The 21447-nt window shown below is 35.0% G+C and overlaps 2 protein-coding genes across 3 annotated transcripts; both read left to right on the top strand.

The window, feature by feature from the left end:
* The first annotated feature begins 315 nt into the window (after window positions 1–315).
* On the top strand, window positions 316–5322 carry LOC133299273 (ABC transporter B family member 11-like). 2 transcript variants are annotated; one of them, XM_061498711.1, is made up of 11 exons: window positions 382–561; window positions 666–887; window positions 987–1225; window positions 1358–1883; window positions 2082–2355; window positions 2475–2672; window positions 2715–3334; window positions 3609–3875; window positions 4027–4290; window positions 4388–4681; window positions 4969–5322. In XM_061498711.1, exons 1-11 carry the CDS (start codon window positions 400–402, stop codon window positions 5320–5322), a joined length of 3420 nt encoding a protein of 1139 aa, XP_061354695.1. In that variant the 5' UTR covers window positions 382–399. The 2 variants fall into 2 exon arrangements, with proteins under 2 accessions (XP_061354694.1, XP_061354695.1); XM_061498710.1 differs by having other exon boundaries at window positions 316–561; window positions 2475–3334.
* Window positions 5323–13732: 8410 nt separating this feature from the next.
* Window positions 13733–19808, top strand: LOC133299287 (ABC transporter B family member 11-like). The gene is made up of 13 exons (XM_061498731.1): window positions 13733–13823; window positions 14142–14504; window positions 14710–14764; window positions 14859–15034; window positions 15139–15360; window positions 15462–15700; window positions 15833–16358; window positions 16556–16829; window positions 16949–17838; window positions 18113–18379; window positions 18531–18794; window positions 18887–19180; window positions 19378–19808. Exons 2-13 carry the CDS (start codon window positions 14208–14210, stop codon window positions 19729–19731), a joined length of 3858 nt encoding a protein of 1285 aa, XP_061354715.1. The 5' UTR covers window positions 13733–13823; window positions 14142–14207; the 3' UTR covers window positions 19732–19808.
* The last annotated feature ends 1639 nt before the right edge of the window (window positions 19809–21447 follow it).

Genomic DNA, 21447 nt, shown 5'->3' with positions numbered 1-21447 from the left:
TCGTAGTAGGATTCAACCCTCCTTCTGTTGGGATGTGATCCTTATCTTATATCCTTTGGCTGTTTGGAGTTGTTGAGATGTTGCTGATTCCATATCTCACCAGATATTCTAGTAGGTAGTTGGGATATGATATTCATATCCATAACAAGTCATATATATCCAAATGCATTTCCTTGCACAACATTCGGAAATTATGTGAACAAATCAGAAAAATAAAAGCAAAGGTGCTAATAAAAAAATCAAGAGACAAATAATAAAATCTAAAGAGTGGAAGTGAACGGCACATTAGTGGCTGGTAACCATGAGTTGCCAGCAATGAAATTTGTGTACTTGGCTGCGGGTACCTTTGTTCACTTCATAAGAAACCCTGTTTGCAATATACTAGAGTTGACTTGCTGGATGATCACTGGGGAGAGACAGGCTGCAAGAATAAGAGGCTTATACCTTCAAACAATTCTAAGGCAAGATGTTAGTTTCTTTGATAAGGAAACTAATACTGGAGAGGTTGTTGGAAGAATGTCAGGTGATACTGTTCTTATTCAAGATGCCATGGGTGAGAAGGTATTAATGAACTAGAACCACCATACAACTCTTAAATTAAGTCATCACCATTCTGTTTTCCTCTTAACAACCAAATATTTGTTTCCTTCCAATTTTCGTTTCAGGTGGGACAGTTCATACAGTTAATAGCAACTTTCTTCGGAGGTTTTGTAATAGCATTCTTCAGGGGATGGCTTCTAACAGTTGTCATGCTATCATGTATTCCACTTATAGTCTTGTCTGGTGCTATGATGAGCACGGTTATTGCAAAAACATCATCCAGTGGACAAACAGCTTATTCTAAAGCAGCAAGTATAGTAGAGCAGACAATAGGTTCTATCCGAACTGTATGCACACTGGCTAAAAACAACTCCTGACTCTTTTTTCTTTTTTTTTATTGTGTCATTGCTGAATATATATAAATGACTTCTATTTCTCCAATGCAGGTTGCATCATTCACTGGGGAGAAGCAAGCTATAGCTAAATATGATCAGTCCTTAATCCAAGCTTACAAGACTGGAGTGCAAGAGGCAGTAGCTTCTGGTTTGGGGTTTGGTTCACTCTTTTTTGTTGTTATCTCCACTTATGGTTTGGCTGTATGGTTTGGTGGGAAAATGATAATAGAGAAAGGATATACAGGAGGGGAGGTTATGACTGTAATTTTTGCTGTTTTGACTGGCTCCATGTTAGTTGTGCACATGTCTCTTTTTTTCTTTCTTAATATGAGCCTATAATTTCTAAACTTGATTCTGTAACTCAGGAAGATATGAACATATATTATGTGGTTGGTCATGGCTAACTATATTTCCAATCCCAGGTCTCTTGGGCAGGCATCTCCAAGCTTGAGTGCTTTTTCTGCAGGAAAAGCTGCAGCTTTTAAGATGTTTGAAACAATTGAAAGGAAGCCAGAAATTGATTCTTATGATGCTACTGGTCGGCAACTTGATGACATTCGTGGAGATATAGAACTTAGGGAGGTTTGCTTTAGTTATCCTACAAGACCAGATGAAATGATATTCAATGGATTTTCTCTTTCAATACCAAGTGGAACTACTGCAGCTCTGGTAGGGCAAAGTGGGAGTGGGAAATCAACAGTTGTTAGTTTGATAGAGAGGTTTTATGATCCACAGGGTGGTGAAGTTCTCATTGACGGTATCAACCTCAAAGAATTTCAACTGCAATGGATCAGACAGAAAATAGGCCTAGTTAGCCAGGAACCAGTTCTCTTTACTTGTAGCATTAAAGAGAATATTGCCTATGGCAAGGATGGTGCAACCGATGAAGAAATCAGAGCTGCATCAGAACTTGCTAATGCTGCCAAATTTATAGATAAACTTCCTCAGGTGAACTCTCAAATCTTAATTTAAATGTTGAAACTGCATAGTGCTTAGCAGTTTTGGAATGTTCTTTTTCCTTTGTCAGGATTATCTTTATCTGCATACTGCATATGACAAAAGAAATTTTTTTTTCTTACTTCTATCTTTATATTGAATGGCCCTTTTACCTCAATAATTTTGTTTAATTATGAATTATGAACTTAGGGTCTAGACACAATGGTTGGTGAGCATGGAACTCAGCTCTCTGGGGGTCAAAAGCAGAGAATAGCAATAGCAAGAGCGATTTTGAAAGATCCAAGAATTCTACTTCTTGATGAGGCTACAAGCGCCCTTGATGCTGAATCTGAGAGAATTGTACAGGAGGCATTGGACAGAATAATGATCAACCGAACAACTGTCATTGTAGCCCACCGCTTAAGTACTATAAGGAATGCTGATACCATTGCTGTTATTCATCAAGGAAAAATAGTTGAAAGAGGTAGACATATTATGTTGTAATAGAAATCTATTTTCTCCATGACTCAAAATTCTTAGAACTTTCATGAAACCCAAATGTTTATATTCCTTGTTGCATTCTTATATTTTTCAATTGATCAGGTTCACATGCTGAGCTCACCAAGGATCCTGATGGAGCCTATAGCCAGCTCATTAGACTGCAAGAAATTAAGGGGTCAGAAAAGAATGTTGCAAATGACAAAGACAAGCCAGAAAGTAGACATTCTTTCTTACGATCTTTAAGTCAAGGGTCATCTGGAGTTGGAAACAGTGGTCATCACTCATTCTCAGCATCATTTGGTGTGCCCACATCAGTAGGCCTCTTGGAACCTGCTGGTGGAGGACTTAAAGCTCCTCCTTCAACAGATTCTTTACCACCACCACCAGAAGTGCCACTTTCTCGCCTAGCTTATTTAAACAAGCCTGAGATTCCAGTCTTACTGATAGGGACTATAGCTGCAGTGATAGATGGAGTAATAATGCCCACTTTTGGGCTCTTGCTTTCCAAAATGATAACTATTTTCTATGAGCCAGCTGATAAACTTCGTAAAGATTCAAAAGTTTGGTCATTAGTATTTGTTGCTCTTGGTGTGGTATCATTACTCATTTTTCCATGTAGATTCTACTTTTTTGGTGTTGCTGGTGGTAAGTTGATCAAAAGGATCAGGAAAATGTGTTTTGAGAAAGTAGTTCACATGGAAGTAAGTTGGTTTGATGAGGCTGAGCATTCAAGTGGAGCACTAGGAGCAAGGCTCTCAACTGATGCAGCTTCTGTTCGATCTTTGGTTGGGGATGCACTTGGTTTGCTGGTTCAAAATAGTGCTACAGCAATAGCTGGCTTGGTAATTGCTTTTGAAGCGAGTTGGGAGCTTGCTTTTATAATCCTTGCTTTGGTGCCTATATTAGGACTAAATGGATATGTGCAATTCAAGTTCTTGAAAGGATTCAGTGCAGATGCAAAGGTTTGTTTTTCATTTCCATTAAGCAACAAATTATATTGTGAATGAATATGAAAATATCTGTGTTTTCAACTTGAGGGGAAGTGGAATGATTAATCTGGATAACAGTAATCACATCCATTTCTTTGTACATTATTGGCATCATACTTATAGAAGAGATGAAAAATTACTTTATGAGCATTGATCAACAGTGTTACAAGCATGTGCTCTGAACACATTTTTGACTTAAATATATGTTATGATATGAATACTGACTGATATTCTATTTGCCTAACAGAAATTGTATGAGGAAGCAAGTCAAGTGGCGAATGATGCTGTAGGGAGTATAAGAACAGTTGCTTCTTTCTGTGCTGAACAGAAGGTGATGGAATTATACCAGGAAAAATGTGAAGGACCAATTAAAACAGGCATAAGGCGAGGGATAATAAGTGGAATTGGTTTTGGGTTTTCATTCTTCACGCTGTATGCTGTTTATGCATGCAGTTTTTATGCAGGAGCTCGACTTGTAGAGGATGGCAAATCAACATTCTCAGATGTTTTCCGTGTAAGTTACTCTCCTAACTTGTTCTCCGTGGCATGTCACACATTCTATCACTTTTCTCTTCTTATTGTTACAGTTATTGCTGAGTTATTAATCACCAAGATAGGGTGGCCCAATTTTTCTAGCATTGATGATTTTGTTTCCTGATTTGCAGGTCTTTTTTGCTCTCAGCATGGCAGCTATAGGAGTCTCGCAATCTGGCTCTTTGGTCCCTGATTCAACTAAAGCAAAAAGTGCTGCTGCTTCCATATTTGCTATTCTTGATAGGAAGTCACAAATAGACCCCAGTGATGACTCTGGAATGACATTGGAAGCAGTCAAGGGAGAAATTGAGTTGAAACATGTCAGTTTCAAGTATCCTACCAGACCTGATGTTCAAATATTCAGAGATCTTTGCTTGACCATTCATAGTGGCAAGGTAATTTTCTAATCTGCAAGTCTTAGCCATTAGACTACTCAAAATTGTTATGCCGAAAGCAAGTAACTAACAGATTGATTATACTGATAAAAATCAGACAGTTGCATTGGTTGGAGAAAGTGGAAGTGGAAAATCAACAGTGATCTCATTACTACAAAGATTTTATGACCCAGATTCAGGTCACATTACACTGGATGGAAAAGAAATCAAAATGCTACAAGTTAAATGGCTAAGACAACAAATGGGCCTGGTAAGCCAAGAGCCTGTGCTGTTTAATGACACCATCCGAGCCAATATTGCTTATGGAAAGGGAGGGGATGCAACTGAGGCAGAAATTGTAGCTGCAGCTGAACTGGCAAATGCCCACAAATTCATTAGTAGTTTGCAGAAGGTAAATTGCACAGTGTCCTATCAACTCAATATCTCTTAAAAAAACTGGTGTAACTATTGTTTCTTTAAAAATTCTGAATTAGTACAAGTCATTTAGACACCATTATGAACATATATATATATATATATATATATATATATATATATATATGTTCTCCCGGGAGAACACTATATAGAACATAGTGTAATTTATAAAAAAAATTCAAAAAAATTTGTAAACAGATCCTTCCCCGTATATATATATATATATATGTTTGAATTGTTGAGAACATTATATTATATATGCAGGGTTATGACACAATAGTAGGGGAAAGAGGACTTCAATTATCTGGGGGACAGAAGCAGCGGGTGGCAATTGCACGAGCCATAGTGAAGAATCCAAAGATATTACTACTAGATGAAGCCACTAGTGCACTTGATGCTGAGTCTGAAAAAGTGGTTCAGGATGCACTTGACCGAGTTATGGTTGATAGAACCACAATAGTAGTGGCACATAGGTTATCCACTATTAAGGGTGCAGATTTAATTGCAGTAGTTAAGAATGGGGTCATAGCAGAGAAGGGAAAACATGAAGCATTACTTAACAAGGGAGGTAACTACGCTTCCTTAGTAGCATTGCACACGAGTGCTTCTTCATCTTAGACTCCTTTTGTCCAAGTAAAATCTGATGCTAAGGATTCTTTTTTCCTTCTCAATGATTGGTCAAGTTTAAATACCACTCCCTCTATGACGCGAGTAACATGTAATGTTTTTCCTTGAAAGTAGTAGTAGTGAGTTTGTTTCTTTAGTTTCCTATGTAATATGTAATGTTCTTTCTTCAAAGAAAAAAATGTTTCCTTTTTTTGCTTCTCTTTTTGATTCAAGAAATGATTCTTATACATCAGTATCATTTGCATCAAAATCTTGCGCAAAGAGCTTGTGTAGGAACTGAAGTAGTGTAAAAGTGATGTTAAAAAAATATATATATAAGCCATCAGTGTTAGCCTAGCAGCAATAAGAGATATGAGTAGTTGACTTAGGTGGCGTGTGTTCTAATCTTTTCTCATGTATCAATATATATATATATATATATATATATATATATATATATATATATATATATATATATGGGCTTAACATTTCTGCAGCAGCCGTAGATAGTGTTATCTACAGCTGACACAGAAAAGTGGGTCCCACGGCTTTTAAAAAATAAAATAAAAAAAATTCAGGATCCGTTGCCGTATCCTAGGATTCAGACGTGTATCCTTGCTTGCTGCAGGTACAACAGCTGCAGAAATGTTAAGCCCTATATATATATATATATATATATATATATATATATATATATATATATATATATAGGGCTTGTTGAGATATATAGTCCCACATTGGTTGTATGTGCAACTAATGTGGAGTTTATAAGGTCTTGGGCACTCCCACCCTTTGAGCTAGCTTTTGGGGTGGTGTATCCCAAAGGTTCTTTACATGGTATCAGAGCTTCTCGCCGTCCCCCACTTTCTCTTGTGGACTTTCTTAGCACAGGTAGGCTGGGCCTGTTGCATTGTCCACTCTTCAAGCCCAATGGACTCTCGTGTGAAGGGGCGTGTTGAGATATATAGTCCCACATTGGTTGTATGTGCAACTAATGTAGAGTTTATAAGGCCTTGGGCACTCCCACCCTTTGAGCTAGCTTTTGGGGTGATGTATCTCAAGGTTCTTTACATGGTATCAGAGTCTCGCTGCCCCCCACTTTCTCTTGTGGCGTTTCTTAGCACAGGTAGGCTGAGCCTGTTGCATTGTCCACTCTTCAAGCCCAATGGGCTCTCGTGTGAGGGGGCGTGTTAAGATATATTGTCCCACATTGGTTGTATGTGCAACTAATGTGGAGTTTATAAGGTCTTGGGCACTCCCACCCTTTGAGCTAGCTTTCTGTGCAGCACAAAAGCTTTGTTTCAACACTAGACTCTATTGCAATCCCAAAATCAGTACATGAAGCCTTGAAAGATGGGAATTGGGCTCAAGCCATGCAAGAGGAAATGAATGCGTTGGAGAAAAATAAAACATGGGAGGTCATTGATAGACCAGTAGGGTGCAGGTGGGTTTATGCCCAGAAATATAATTCTGATGGAACTCTTGAGCGATACAAGGCTCGATTAGTTGCCAAAGGTTACACTCAAACCTATGGCATTGATTATGAAGAAACATTTGCTCCAGTTGCAAAGATGAATACGGTGAGAGTCTTGTTATCCCTTGCTGCCCATTACAATTGGGATATAAATCAATTTGATGTGAAAAATGCTTTCCTCAATGGTGAGTTAGAAGAAGAAGTCTACATGGAAATCCTGCCTGGTTTTGATTCTGTGAAGGGAGAAAATAAAGTTTGTAGATTAAAAAAGGTCTTGTATGGATTGAAGCAGTCACCTCGTGCCTGGTTTGGATGGTTTACTAAGGTTATGATGACCTTAGGATACAGACAGAGTCAAGGAGATCACACTCTTTTCTTCAAGCACTCCCATAATGGGAAGCTTACTGTGCTCCTTGTATATGTTGATGATATTATTATCACAGGTGATGATTTTGTGGAGAAACAGATTTTGCAAACACGGCTTGCCTCTGAGTTTGAAGTCAAAGACCTTGGGAAACTGAGATATTTCCTAGGGATAGAAGTAGCTCGTTCAAGGAAAGGAATTTTTATTAGCCAGAGGAAATATGTTCTTGATCTTCTCAAAGAAGCAGGAAAGCTCGGGTGTAAACTCTCTAATACTCCTATTGAGCAGAATCACAAGATAGGCTATGAAGAAGAGAGTCCTCCAGTTGATAAAGGACAATATCAACGGCTAGTTGGGAAATTGATATATCTGGCTCATACTAGACCAGACCTAGCTTATGCTGTTAGTGTTGGCAGTCAGTTTATGCACGATCCAAAGGAGAAACACATGCAGGCAGTAGAGAGAATTCTGCAGTATCTTAAAGCTACTCCTGGTAAAGGATTGTTATTCCGACGTGATGGCAATCTCTCTTTAGAAGTTTACACTGATGCTGATTATGCTGGATCCGTGACTGACCGTCGTTCTACCACTGGTTAATGCATGTTTTTTTGTGGTAAATTGGTGACATGGAAAAGTAAGAAACAAGATGTGGTTGCCAGATCAAGTGCAGAAGCTGAATTTCAAGCTTTGGCTCAAGGCATTTGTGAGTTACTGTGGCTGAAAATTATACTTCATGATCTCAAAATAAAATGTGAGGGACCTATGAAGCTGCTATGAGACAATAAGTCCGCTATTTGTATAGCTCATAATCCGGTTCAACATGATCGGACTAAATATATTGAGGTCGATCGCCATTTCATCAAAGAGAAACTTGATACCGGGTTGATTACCACTCCATACATTCCCACTGGGCGTCAATTAGCTGATCTATTGACAAAGGGACTTCCTTCAGACAGATTTCAAGAACTTACTAGCAAGCTGAGAATGATAAATATCTATTCCTCAGCTTGAGGGGGAGTGTTGTAAATATTTGTTATTTTATTATTATTAGGATTGTTGTATTGGGCCAAGCCCATTAGGTCAAGTATTAGGATTTTCATTCTCTATAAATAGAGACCTCTTTGTACAGATTATATACACAATTAATAATATTTTCTGATTACTCTTTTCAAGTTGCTTATCCCAAAGGTTCTTTACAGGGCTTATTATTTCTCAAGCTGCTGGAGATAACTTTATCTCCGGCTACTAAATCATAACCGTACAAAGATAGATTAACGGTGATAAAGGAAGAGAGAGAAAAAGAGAATCATAACCATTTAAAGGTGAATCAATAAATATAAGGAAATAAATAATCTAAACGACGTAGATTTGAGGTGGCCGGAGATAAACATATCTCAAGCAGCTTGAGAAATATTTTTCCCATATATATATATATATGAAAAAATATTTTTACAACCACTTTAGATAAGTGTACCAATTCCCCCCTGTCCAAATTGATTTCTGAATGGTTCTCAGTCTCAAAATTTTCACGAATGTGTTGTTCTTAAAGACTGAAAAAGATCTTAATCCTTAGCTGTAACTGGGAAGCACCATATAGATGAAGACAACAGAGACAATGCTAAAGTGGTTGGAGTTGGAGATGATAATTGACCACACATTATCACAACCAAGTGAGATGCACTAAAAGAACTCATGAAAAATAGGTTAAATGAGTGTTCCCTTCGATCTCATTCCATATCGAATTCCGCAATTACATACCTGGCTGATCAAGGAAAACGGAAAATCAGATTATGAGGAAAAACCCAAAAAAAAACAAAAAAAACAAGAGAGGTGTACTTAAATTACCGTTTTGCATTAATATTGGCCTAAAAAAAAAATCTTGCTGGTGTATTAAACAAAACCTAAACGTGGCCAATACTTTTCATTAATCTGTAGACTGTAGTTATTATTAGAGATGTATACTTAAATTTTTAGAAAATGTGAAATTGGACAGGAGATGATGATTGGTTTTTACTTGAATTGTGAGAGAATCCTACTAATATATAGATTAAATTTAAATTTGATTTAACTTCATTTGGGACCACATTCAGTTTATAATGACCTATTCATTTTCTAATTAAGATATCTAACCATATAATGATTTTATTAAATTTGATTTAGCTTCATTTGGGACCACATTCACTTTATAATGATATATTCATTTTCTAATTAAGATATCTAACCATATAATGATTTTATTCTTGAATATATACACTAGATGCTAAAATAACTTTTATTTCAATCAATTAGGTATTCCGTATCCAAGTTAAAGGACAATCTTTACGACAGAAGTGAATCATCTCATGTTAAAATTTTAGATAAGTTGATCATATAAAATTTTTATGTTATCTCTTTCTTTATTAATAATAATATTAGACTTTACCTATTTAATGTACGTGAAGAGAAAGATAAATACAAAAATTTCATATAACTAAATTATGTGATACCATGTAAAGAACCTTGAGATACACCACCTCAAAAGCTAGCTCAAATGGTGGGAGTACTCAAGGTCTTATAAACTCCACATTAGTTTAAGAACCAATATGAGGCTATATATCTCACCATAACAACCCATATAAGTGCCTGTGGTGGTTTCGTTTGCTCATCTAATGGAGAATGATTGGGTGATTTCTCGTCCAGCATTGGTTCTTGCTCGCTCTTAGAAGCTGAATTATGGGGTATTCTTCAAGGTTTCAACCTGGCTGGTGATGTAAAATGCTCCAATGTTTGGCTTGGTTGTGATAGTAAAGAAGCCCTCTTCTGTATAGAGTCTAAAGCTGATCTGTGTGGCTTTTCTTCCTTAATTGGTAGAATCAAAAAAGCTGCTCACTTTTTTGATCAAATTCATTTGGAATATATTCCTAGAGAATCTAATGAATGTGCAGATAGTTTAGCTAAATTAGGTTTTAACTACAAGGGTGAAGAGTTGATGGTGTTTTCCTCTCCCCCTGTTAGCATTGTGTCTCTTTGGAATGCTTTCTGTATGAACTTACTGATGGAGCATATGTCTTTAAACATGCATCAGCTATCTGTTTAGTTTTCCTGGGCTAGGCCCTCCATTTATATAAAAAAAAAAGATGTGAAAAAAGGAATAAGCTAAAACTAAAAAAAAAAACTAAAAACTGTTTGGTTATTACTTAAAATTTTCAACTTAAAAGTTACTTAAGAACATATATTTTAATAAAACTCTATCTCTATCTCTAGAGCTCTTCATGTAAAAAATAATGCACACAATTCAAGAAAAGTAGATAAGATATTATTTTTAAAGCTCATCGTGAGCTTTTAATTTTTAGCTTTTTTCTTAATTATAAAAAAAGAGATTTTCATTATAAGAATTTTTCTCAAAATTTGTTTGGTCTAGTTTCTGTTTATAAGTAATTTTTAACTTAAAAAAAGAGAGTATCCAAACAGATACCAAGAATGATTTCAAACTCTACAAATTGCAATGTACAATATCGCTCTCTAATGCCCTTTTCCTCTTTTGGTGGTGGGTTCACATTGCGAAGCACATTTTCAGCACTCAAGGAACAAGTATTTTCTTTAAAAAAAAAAAAGAATATATAAAAGAAAATAATCATAAAAATAAAGATAGTGAAATATTTTTTTTTCATATTTGATAAAAAATATACTAAGTGTTTGGTATATTTATAGTCCACTAAATATTTTCCACATTACAATTTTCCAAAGCACACGTATGTAATGGGTCCTCCCTTAAACAAAAGACAACAATTAAATAATATTATAATTTATTTAATTTAATTAGTATATTTGACTAATGATATATTTCTATTTTATTTATATTAACATAAGGTACACCAAAATTTTTATAAATATGAAATAATATAGTAAATAAAATTTTTGGTTTGCATATCCTTTAGAAAAAATTATCAAAACGTAATTGTTATGTAGCTAGAAAATTATTTTATTAAAAAATAAGTTAAACAAGGGCAATTATAAATATTTTTCCGTTTTACAAAAGTTCAATTAACATGTTAAAAGAAATATAGTGTCTTTTTTTATTTAAATTGTAGACATGTTAAAAGCCCAAAGTCTTCATCTTTTAATCGTATATGATTTAGCTCAATTCATACTGCACTGATCTGATCACATCTTACTAAAAAAATTATTCGAAATAATATTTTATGATAAAAAGAACTAATATCTTAATAAAAAAATTATAAGAACTAAAATTCAAATAATTTTAAAAAATATATATAAAAAGGCAACTTATCAAATAAAATTTATAAAATGTAATATTAAAAATAAAATAAAATTTAAAGGTTAAATAATTTAAAAATATAAAGACCAACATTTTATTAAAATCATTTTTCTTTGTTAACTTTCACACTTAGTCTTAGTTCGCTTTATAGATGCTATCCGTACGTACCTCTTTTCCCCCCCTCCTTCCTTGACAAAAAGGCAAGAGAGAGAAGCGATTATGCATCACTACTTTCCTATCAAATACAACATTTCCAAAATTTTGACATGTCCGATATTTTTTAATATTCTTTGACATTTCTTAATACTTTAATGCATGTCGTAGAAATTCAAAAAAAATAAAAAAATTTAAAAGTTACATTGCGTTATGTTTTTTAGTTTTAATTGTTAAATTCGTTGGATTACTATTACTATTTTATTGAATTTAATATAAATATTTGTAATATCTTACTATTACTATTTTATTTAATTTTTTGTTAAATTATTGAATATTAAATATAATATACGCAACATATATTAAAATTATTATTGAATATCAAAACTTGTCAAAATATAATATTTTTTAGAATTAACAACGTGTCAAAATGCTGTGTCGTATCGTGTCCCGTGTCTATATTGGTACTACATAGCTACTTTCTATTATTATTATTTTTATTATTTAAAAGGTTATCCTAGGGCTCTTGAGGTGACTAATTGTTTTGTGTTGTACCTAATCCTGTTGTTATGTGTCATCTATACTTATTTAGAAAAAGATTATTCGAAGCAGCTGGCCCTATTTTGTTTTGACTATAAACAACGGAATTAATGTTTTAATGCAGTAAGGGATAATTTCATCTTTTATATATATATAAAAGTGTGTGAGATTCATATATATATATATATATATATTTTTTTTTTTTTTTTTCTCTTTTCTTCACATAAGCCCAACATACTTTTATGTACGTGAAAGAAATAAAATTATCTCTTATGAAAAATATTATTTTCATAAACAAAATATTACTATTCTAAGTTTCCTGAGCAGAACGGCTACCATATTAAAATTATAAGTGGAATTTTTGTATTTATGAATTAAATAGGTAAGACCTTGACAATTTAAGATAACAAAATTTAATTGTTGATAAAACTTTAGTACTATCATCACAGTAAGTGTGATGGTGATATTAATTATGTTTTTGAGAAATATATAATTATAATATTAATTTTTGTTTCTCTTTTCAAAAAAATTCGTTGGCTGATATGAAAAGAATTTTTTTTTAATATTATAGTTATATACTTTTTTTTTTTTTTTTTTGTAAATAAATTATATACTTTTTAAAATACATAATTATGATACAACCATCGCGCTTTTAAAGTTTTTTTTTTTCGTTAACATGATGCTTTCGGAGAATTGCTTGGAAGTTGGTCATTTATAGATAGAGGACAAGTCAAACAGGAAGAATTGGAGGTCAATGTATCACGTTTCCAATTTCTACTGTTACTGTGAAAACTGAAAAGGACAAAAGAAACCACCTGGACATGAAGAAAGAGGAAAAGCATGTTATTTGGGGAACACGCAATGTATTTTATGGCATGGAACTAAACATCTTTTGATTTTATGAATTTCAAATATTTGAATTGAATAATCTTTCTGCAAGTATAACTAATCCGCCCTATCCCTGTCCTGGGTGCTTTTAAAACCTTTCACATCATCTATTTTTTTTTTTTTTGGTAGGCCACATCATCTATTCTTATTAAATAAATATTATGTTTAATTGGTTTTTTTATTAATTAAACATTTAGATGATAGATATAGTATCAAAATTATAATTAAACCTGTTAATCCTGTAATATAAAAGTCCGGGATCAAGTTAAAACAAAAACCCATGATTGCAAAGTTTATTATTTAAAGAGTCTATATAATATTTTTTTAATGAATGTACGGGAAATGTTATATTTTTTTAATTTTACTGTCACAGTGATTTTTATGTCTAGAGTAAAGGATATTAAATAAAGTTTAGTAAGCACTGAGCAGGGATGAGGTCTGTTGAGATATATAATTTCACATTAGTTGTATGTGCAACTAATGTGGAGTTTATAAGACCTTGGACACTTTCATCCTTTGAGCTAACTTTTGGGGTAGTGTATCCCAAGATTCTTTACAAGATCATTAAATAATCATGAAGTCAAACACAACATAAATCAATTAATTCGGATTAGACAGCTTAAAAAGAAAGCCAGACTTGGACTAGAAATAGTTAGCGTACCGATCAAGAAATTTCAAGATTCATGTTCCAATTTCTTCAGTTAAAGTATTAGACAAAGTTGTCAAGTATGAGCTATATAAGTTGCCAAGAACTAGAACATTAGTTGCCAACTGGGTTCCAATTTGTTTGTTTTTTCATACATTCATCTGTGGCCGGTTTTTCATCTTTTGTGAAGGTTGGTTTCATTTATTCTTTTGTTTTTGAATGCGTTCTGATCACTCTTGTTGCTATTTTACGTCCCTTATGTTATGCTGAAAATTTTGACACAACTCATGGTTTTTTCTAAAGTACTACGATACTTGTGTTCAACTACGTGTGAACTTCTGAACCCCATTGAAAAAGGTGACATGAAGCCATATCACAAACTCAACATACACACACAACTAACCAAGGGAAAAAAAAGAGAGAGACAAGATTTCATGAATAAGTTTTAGTATGGAAGCACTATCTTGTTACCTGTTACTTACTTGAACCTTTAATGCTTTTCCTGCAGCTGTTTACGAAATTTGCAGTGATTGGTAAAGGGGTTTGTGAGGTTAAGAAGTTTTCCTCAAAGGAAATGGCTGGGGATATTGTTATAAATGAAGATATAGCAAGTCTTGAACCAGTTGTAGATCTTGATAGCCAGAAAGATTCAAAGAAGAGCAAGTCCAAAGATGAAACAAAAAAGACAGTACCGTTGCACAAGCTTTTCTCATTTGCTGATCCTTTGGATTATTTGCTGATGTCTGTGGGGACAGTGGGTGCTATTGGGAATGGAATCTCCATGCCCTTAATGACTTTAATATTTGGAAATATGATCAATGCATTTGGAGGATCCACAAACTCAAAAGAAGTTGTGGATGAGGTTTCCAAGGTATTTTTCTAACTAATCTCTTTTACTACAGATCCATATTTGTGAAATATCTAAGGTGGAAATTGGTGAAGCTTGAGAGGAGCTTTTGTTCTAGTATGCAATACCCTTCATGGCACCTGTTTGCCACACGAATATTAGTTTGAAGTGAACTTTTAGAACGTAAAATTCTCCAACCTAACACTTCATAATGAATTACTGTGTTCAGGTGTCTCTGAAATTTGTGTACTTGGCTGCGGGTACCTTTGTTGCTTCACTTTTGCGTAAGTACATCGGATTCTGTGTTAGTTCTTACAATCTAACTAATTATTTTGGCTCATTATGACTCAAAAAGAAACCCTGTTTGCTATATACTAGAGTTGACTTGCTGGATGATCACTGGGGAGAGACAGGCTGCAAGAATAAGAGGCTTATACCTTCAAACAATTCTAAGGCAAGATGTTAGTTTCTTTGATAAGGAAACTAATACTGGAGAGGTTGTTGGAAGAATGTCAGGTGATACTGTTCTTATTCAAGATGCCATGGGTGAGAAGGTATTAATGAACTAGAACCACCATACAACTCTTAAATTAAGTCATCACCATTCTGTTTTCCTCTTAACAACCAAATATTTGTTTCCTTCCAATTTTCGTTTCAGGTGGGACAGTTCATACAGTTAATAGCAACTTTCTTCGGAGGTTTTGTAATAGCATTCTTCAGGGGATGGCTTCTAACAGTTGTCATGCTATCATGTATTCCACTTATTGTCTTGTCTGGTGCTATGATGAGCACGGTTATTGCAAAAACATCATCCAGTGGACAAACAGCTTATTCTAAAGCAGCAAGTATAGTAGAGCAGACAATAGGTTCTATCCGAACTGTATGCACACTGGCTAAAAACAACTCCTGACTCTTTTTTCTTTTTTTTTTTATTGTGTCATTGCTGAATATATATAAATGACTTCTATTTCTCCAATGCAGGTTGCATCATTCACTGGGGAGAAGCAAGCTATAGCTAAATATGATCAGTCCTTAATCCAAGCTTACAAGACTGGAGTGCAAGAGGCAGTAGCTTCTGGTTTGGGGTTTGGTTCACTCTTTTTTGTTGTTATCTCCACTTATGGTTTGGCTGTATGGTTTGGTGGGAAAATGATAATAGAGAAAGGATATACAGGAGGGGAGGTTGTGACTGTAATTTTTGCTGTTTTGACTGGCTCCATGTAAGTTGTGAACATGTCTCTTTTTTTCTTTCTTAATATGAGCCTATAATTTCCAAACATGATTCTGTAACTCAGGAAGATATGAACATATATTGTGTGGTTGGTCATGGCTAACTATATTTCCAATCCCAGGTCTCTTGGGCAGGCATCTCCAAGCTTGAGTGCTTTTGCTGCAGGACAAGCTGCAGCCTTTAAGATGTTTGAAACAATTAAAAGGAAGCCAGAAATTGATTCTTATGATGCTACTGGTCGGCAACTTGATGACATTCGTGGAGATATAGATCTTAGGGAGGTTTGCTTTAGTTATCCTACAAGACCAGATGAAATGATATTCAATGGATTTTCTCTTTCAATACCAAGTGGAACTACTGCAGCTTTGGTAGGGCAAAGTGGGAGTGGGAAATCAACAGTTGTTAGTTTGATAGAGAGGTTTTATGATCCACAGGCTGGTGAAGTTCTCATTGACGGTATCAACCTCCAAGAATTTCAACTGAAATGGATCAGACAGAAAATAGGCCTAGTTAGCCAGGAACCAGTACTCTTTACTTGTAGCATTAAAGAGAATATTGCCTATGGCAAGGATGGTGCAACCGATGAAGAAATCAGAGCTGCATCAGAACTTGCTAATGCTGCCAAATTTATAGATAAACTTCCTCAGGTGAACTCTCAAATCTTAATTTAAATGTTGAAACTGCATAGTGCTTAGCAGTTTTGGAATGTTCTTTTCCTTTGTCAGGATTATCTTTATCTGCATACTGCATATGACAAAAGAATTTTTTTTTTCTTACTTCTATCTTTATATTGAATGGCCCTTTTACCTCAATAATTTTGTTTAATTATGAATTATGAACTTAGGGTCTAGACACAATGGTTGGTGAGCATGGAACTCAGCTCTCTGGGGGTCAAAAGCAGAGAATAGCAATAGCAAGAGCGATTTTGAAAGATCCAAGAATTCTACTTCTTGATGAGGCTACAAGCGCCCTTGATGCTGAATCTGAGAGAATTGTACAGGAGGCATTGGACAGAATAATGATCAACCGAACAACTGTCATTGTAGCCCACCGCTTAAGTACTATAAGGAATGCTGATACCATTGCTGTTATTCATCAAGGAAAAATAGTTGAAAGAGGTAGACATATTATGTTGTAATAGAAATCTAATTTCTCCATGACTCAAAATTCTTAGAACTTTCATGAAGCCCAAATGTTTATATTCCTTGTTGCATTCTTATATTTTTCAATTGATCAGGTTCACATGCTGAACTCACCAAGGATCCTGATGGAGCCTATAGTCAGCTCATTAGACTGCAAGAAATTAAGGGGTCAGAAAAGAATGTTGCATATGACAAAGACAAGCCAGAAAGTATAGTTCATTCCGGAAGAATATCAAGTCAAAGACATTCTTTCTTACGATCTTTAAGTCAAGGGTCATCTGGAGTTGGAAACAGTGGTCATCACTCATTCTCAGCATCATTTGGTGTACCCACATCAGTAGGCCTCTTGGAACCTGCGGGTGGAGGACTTGAAGCTCCTCCTTCAACAGATTCTTTACCACCACCACCAGAAGTGCCACTTTCTCGCCTAGCTTATTTAAACAAGCCTGAGATTCCAGTCTTACTGATAGGGACTATAGCTGCAGTGATACATGGAGTAATAATGCCCACTTTTGGGCTCTTGCTTTCCAAAATGATAACTATTTTCTATGAGCCAGCTGATAAACTTCGTAAAGATTCAAAAGTTTGGTCATTAGTATTTGTTGCTCTTGGTGTGGTATCATTACTCATTTTTCCATGTAGATTCTACTTTTTTGGTGTTGCTGGTGGTAAGTTGATCAAAAGGATCAGGAAAATGTGTTTTGAGAAAGTAGTTCACATGGAAGTAAGTTGGTTTGATGAGGCTGAGCATTCAAGTGGAGCACTAGGAGCAAGGCTCTCAACTGATGCAGCTTCTGTTCGATCTTTGGTTGGGGATGCACTTGGTTTGCTGGTTCAAAATAGTGCTACAGCAATAGCTGGCTTGGTAATTGCTTTTGAAGCGAGTTGGCAGCTTGCTTTTATAATCCTTGCTTTGGTGCCTCTATTAGGACTAAATGGATATGTGCAATTCAAGTTCTTGAAAGGATTCAGTGCAGATGCAAAGGTTTGTTCTTCATTTCCATTAAGCAACAAATTATATTGTGAATGAATATGAAAATATCTGTGTTTTCAACTTGAGGGGATGTGGAATGATTAATCTGGATAACAGTAATCACATCCATTTCTTTGTACATTTTTGGCATCATACTTATAGAAGAGATGAAAAATTACTTTATGAGCATTGATCAACAGTGTTACAAGCATGTGCTCTGAACACATTTTTGACTTAAATATATGTTATGATATGAATACTGACTGATATTCTATTTGCCTAACAGAAATTGTATGAGGAAGCAAGTCAAGTGGCGAATGATGCTGTAGGGAGTATAAGAACAGTTGCTTCTTTCTGTGCTGAACAGAAGGTGATGGAATTATACCAGGAAAAATGTGAAGGACCAATTAAAACAGGCATAAGGCGAGGGATAATAAGTGGAATTGGTTTTGGGTTTTCATTCTTCACGCTGTATGCTGTTTATGCATGCAGTTTTTATGCAGGAGCTCGACTTGTAGAGGATGGCAAATCAACATTCTCAGATGTTTTCCGTGTAAGTTACTCTCCTAACTTGTTCTCCGTGCCATGTCACACATTCTATCACTTTTCTCTTCTTATTGTTACAGTTATTGCTGAGTTATTAATCACCAAGATAGGGTGGCCCAATTTTTATAGCATTGATGATTTTGTTTCCTGATTTGCAGGTCTTTTTTGCTCTCAGCATGGCAGCTATCGGAGTCTCGCAATCTGGCTCTTTGGTCCCTGATTCAACTAAAGCAAAAAGTGCTGCTGCTTCCATATTTGCTATTCTTGATAGGAAGTCACAAATAGACCCCAGTGATGACTCTGGAATGACATTGGAAGCAGTCAAGGGAGAAATTGAGTTGAAACATGTCAGTTTCAAGTATCCTACCAGACCTGATGTTCAAATATTCAGAGATCTTTGCTTGACCATTCATAGTGGCAAGGTAATTTTCTAATCTGCAAGTCCATTAGACTGCTCAAAATTTTTATGCCGAAAGCAAGTAACTAACAGATTGATTATACTGATAAAAATCAGACAGTTGCATTGGTTGGAGAAAGTGGAAGTGGAAAATCAACAGTGATCTCATTACTACAAAGATTTTATGACCCAGATTCAGGTCACATTACACTGGATGGAAAAGAAATCAAAATGCTACAAGTTAAATGGTTAAGACAACAAATGGGCCTGGTAAGCCAAGAGCCTGTGCTGTTTAATGACACCATCCGAGCCAATATTGCTTATGGAAAGGGAGGGGATGCAACTGAGGCAGAAATTATAGCTGCAGCTGAACTGGCAAATGCCCACAAATTCATTAGTAGTTTGCAGAAGGTAAATTGCACAGTGTCCTATCAACTCAATATCTCTTAAAAAAACTGGTGTAACTATTGTTTCTTTAAAATTCTGAATTAGTACAAGTCATTTAAACACCATTATGAACATATATATATATATATATATATATATATATATATATATATATATATATATAGGTCTGAATTGCTGAGAACATTATATTATATATGCAGGGTTATGACACAATAGTAGGGGAGAGAGGAGTTCAACTCTCTGGGGGACAGAAGCAGCGGGTGGCAATTGCACGAGCCATAGTGAAGAATCCAAAGATATTACTACTAGATGAAGCCACTAGTGCACTTGATGCTGAGTCTGAAAAAGTGGTTCAGGATGCACTTGACCGAGTTATGGTTGATAGAACCACAATAGTAGTGGCACATAGGTTATCCACTATTAAGGGTGCAGATTTAATTGCAGTAGTTAAGAATGGGGTCATAGCAGAGAAGGGAAAGCATGAAGCATTACTTAATAAGGGAGGTAACTACGCTTCCTTAGTAGCATTGCACACGAGTGCTTCTTCATCTTAGACTCCTTTTGTCCAAGTAAAATCAGTTGCTAAGGATTCTTTTTTCCTTCTCAATGATTGGTCAAGTTTAAATACCACTCCCTCTATGTAGCGGGTAATATGTAATGTTTTTTCTTGAAAGTAGTAGTAGTAGTGAGTTTGTTTCTTTAGTTTCCTATGTAATATGTAATGTTCTTTCTTCAAAGAAAAAAATGTTTCCTTTTTTGCTTCTCTTTTTGATTCAAGAAATGATTCTTATATATCAGTATCATTTGCATCACTTTTTTGCATCAAAATCTTGCGCAGAGAGCTTGTGTAGGAACTGAAGTAGTGTAAAAGTGATATTAAAAAAAATATATATTGTAAAGAAACTTCTGATACACCACTCCAAAAGCTAGCTCCAAGGGTAGGAGTGCCCAAGACCTTATAAACTTCACATTAGTTGCACATACAACCAATGTGGGATTATATATCTCAACATGGTATCAGAGCCTCGCAGTCCCTCACTTTCTCTTGTGGCGTTTCTTAGCACAGGTATGTTGGGCCTGTTGCATTGTCCACTCTTCAAGCCCAATGGACTCTCGTGTGAGGGGGCATGTTGAGATATATAGTCCCACATTGGCTGTATGTGCAACTAATATGAAGTTTATAAGATCTTGGGCACTCCCACCCTTGGAGCTAGCTTTTGGGGTGGTGTATCCCAAGGTTCTTTACATGGTATTAGAGCCTCACCGTCCCCTACTTTAAAGTGGAATTAAAACAAAAAGCACAAAAAGGTAAACCAAAAATTAGGCTTGTGCATAATCCACGCTTCAAGCCCAAAGGGCTCTTGTGTGAGGGGGCGTGTTGAGATATATAGTCTCACATTAGTTGTATGTGCAACTAATGTGGCCTTTATAAGGCCTTGGGCACTCCCACCCTTTGAGCTAGCTTTTGGGGTGGTGTATCCCAAGGTTCTTTACTTATATATAAGCCATTAGGATTAATCTAGCGCCGGGAAGAGGTGTGAGTAGTTGTGTTAGGTAGCGTGTGTTCTAGTACTTCCTCATGTATCAAAATATATATATATATATATATAAGAAAAAATATTTTTATACCACTTTAGATAAGGTTATAGCCAATGATGCACGGACACGACACGACACGCCGACACGTTAATTCTAAAAAATGTCATATTTCGACACGTGGGGACACGTTTTGATATTAAATAAAAATTTTAATATATATAATATAATTTATATTTAATACATATAAGAGTCCATAATAAATCATATAACCAATCAAATATTTAAATTTCATAACATAAATATAAATATAAATAATTTTTCGTACTTTTAAATTTTCATGTCAAATTTCATAATAGAAAAAAATTAATTTATAAATTATTTCTTTTATATTTAGTTAACAAAATAAAGTTAAGATTTAAAAAAGAAAAAAAACGTGTCCAAGAGTTGACCGCAATTTTTTTTTCAAACGCCGTGTCCGTGCTTTGAAGGTTATAGCTATCCTTTATAATTATGTATTTCACACACACATATATATATATATATATATATATATATATATAAGCAAATATCAAGTCGTACCAATTCCCCCCTGTTCAAATTGATTCCTGAATTGGTTCTAAATCTCAAAATTTTCACGAATGTGTTGTTCTTAAAGACTGAAAAAGATCTTAATCCTTAGCTGTAACTGGGAAGCACCATATAGATGAAGACAACAGAGACAATGCTAAAGT

This window comes from Gastrolobium bilobum, unplaced genomic scaffold, assembly GCF_033153095.1.
Source record: "Gastrolobium bilobum isolate Gb01-03AN ecotype WA unplaced genomic scaffold, APGP_CSIRO_Gbil_v1 utg3931, whole genome shotgun sequence".
Classification (NCBI taxonomy): domain Eukaryota; kingdom Viridiplantae; phylum Streptophyta; class Magnoliopsida; order Fabales; family Fabaceae; genus Gastrolobium; species Gastrolobium bilobum.
Note: the sequence above shows the minus strand (reverse complement) of the source record. Positions and strands in the feature narration are given on the sequence as shown.

Bases quoted from the DNA above. Each gene is read 5' to 3' on its own strand.
- LOC133299273 (XM_061498710.1), top strand. From the start codon at position 316: ATGAAATTTGTGTACTTGGCTGCGGGTACCTTTGTTCACTTCATAAGA. The intron at 562-665 runs GTATTAATGAAC...TTTTCGTTTCAG, and splicing joins AAGATGCCATGGGTGAGAAG to GTGGGACAGTTCATACAGTT. The intron at 1,226-1,357 runs GTTAGTTGTGCA...TTCCAATCCCAG, and splicing joins GCTGTTTTGACTGGCTCCAT to GTCTCTTGGGCAGGCATCTC.
- LOC133299287 (XM_061498731.1), top strand. From the start codon at position 14,208: ATGGCTGGGGATATTGTTATAAATGAAGATATAGCAAGTCTTGAACCA. The intron at 14,505-14,709 runs GTATTTTTCTAA...TACTGTGTTCAG, and splicing joins TTGTGGATGAGGTTTCCAAG to GTGTCTCTGAAATTTGTGTA. The intron at 19,181-19,377 runs GTAAATTGCACA...TTATATATGCAG, and splicing joins TCATTAGTAGTTTGCAGAAG to GGTTATGACACAATAGTAGG.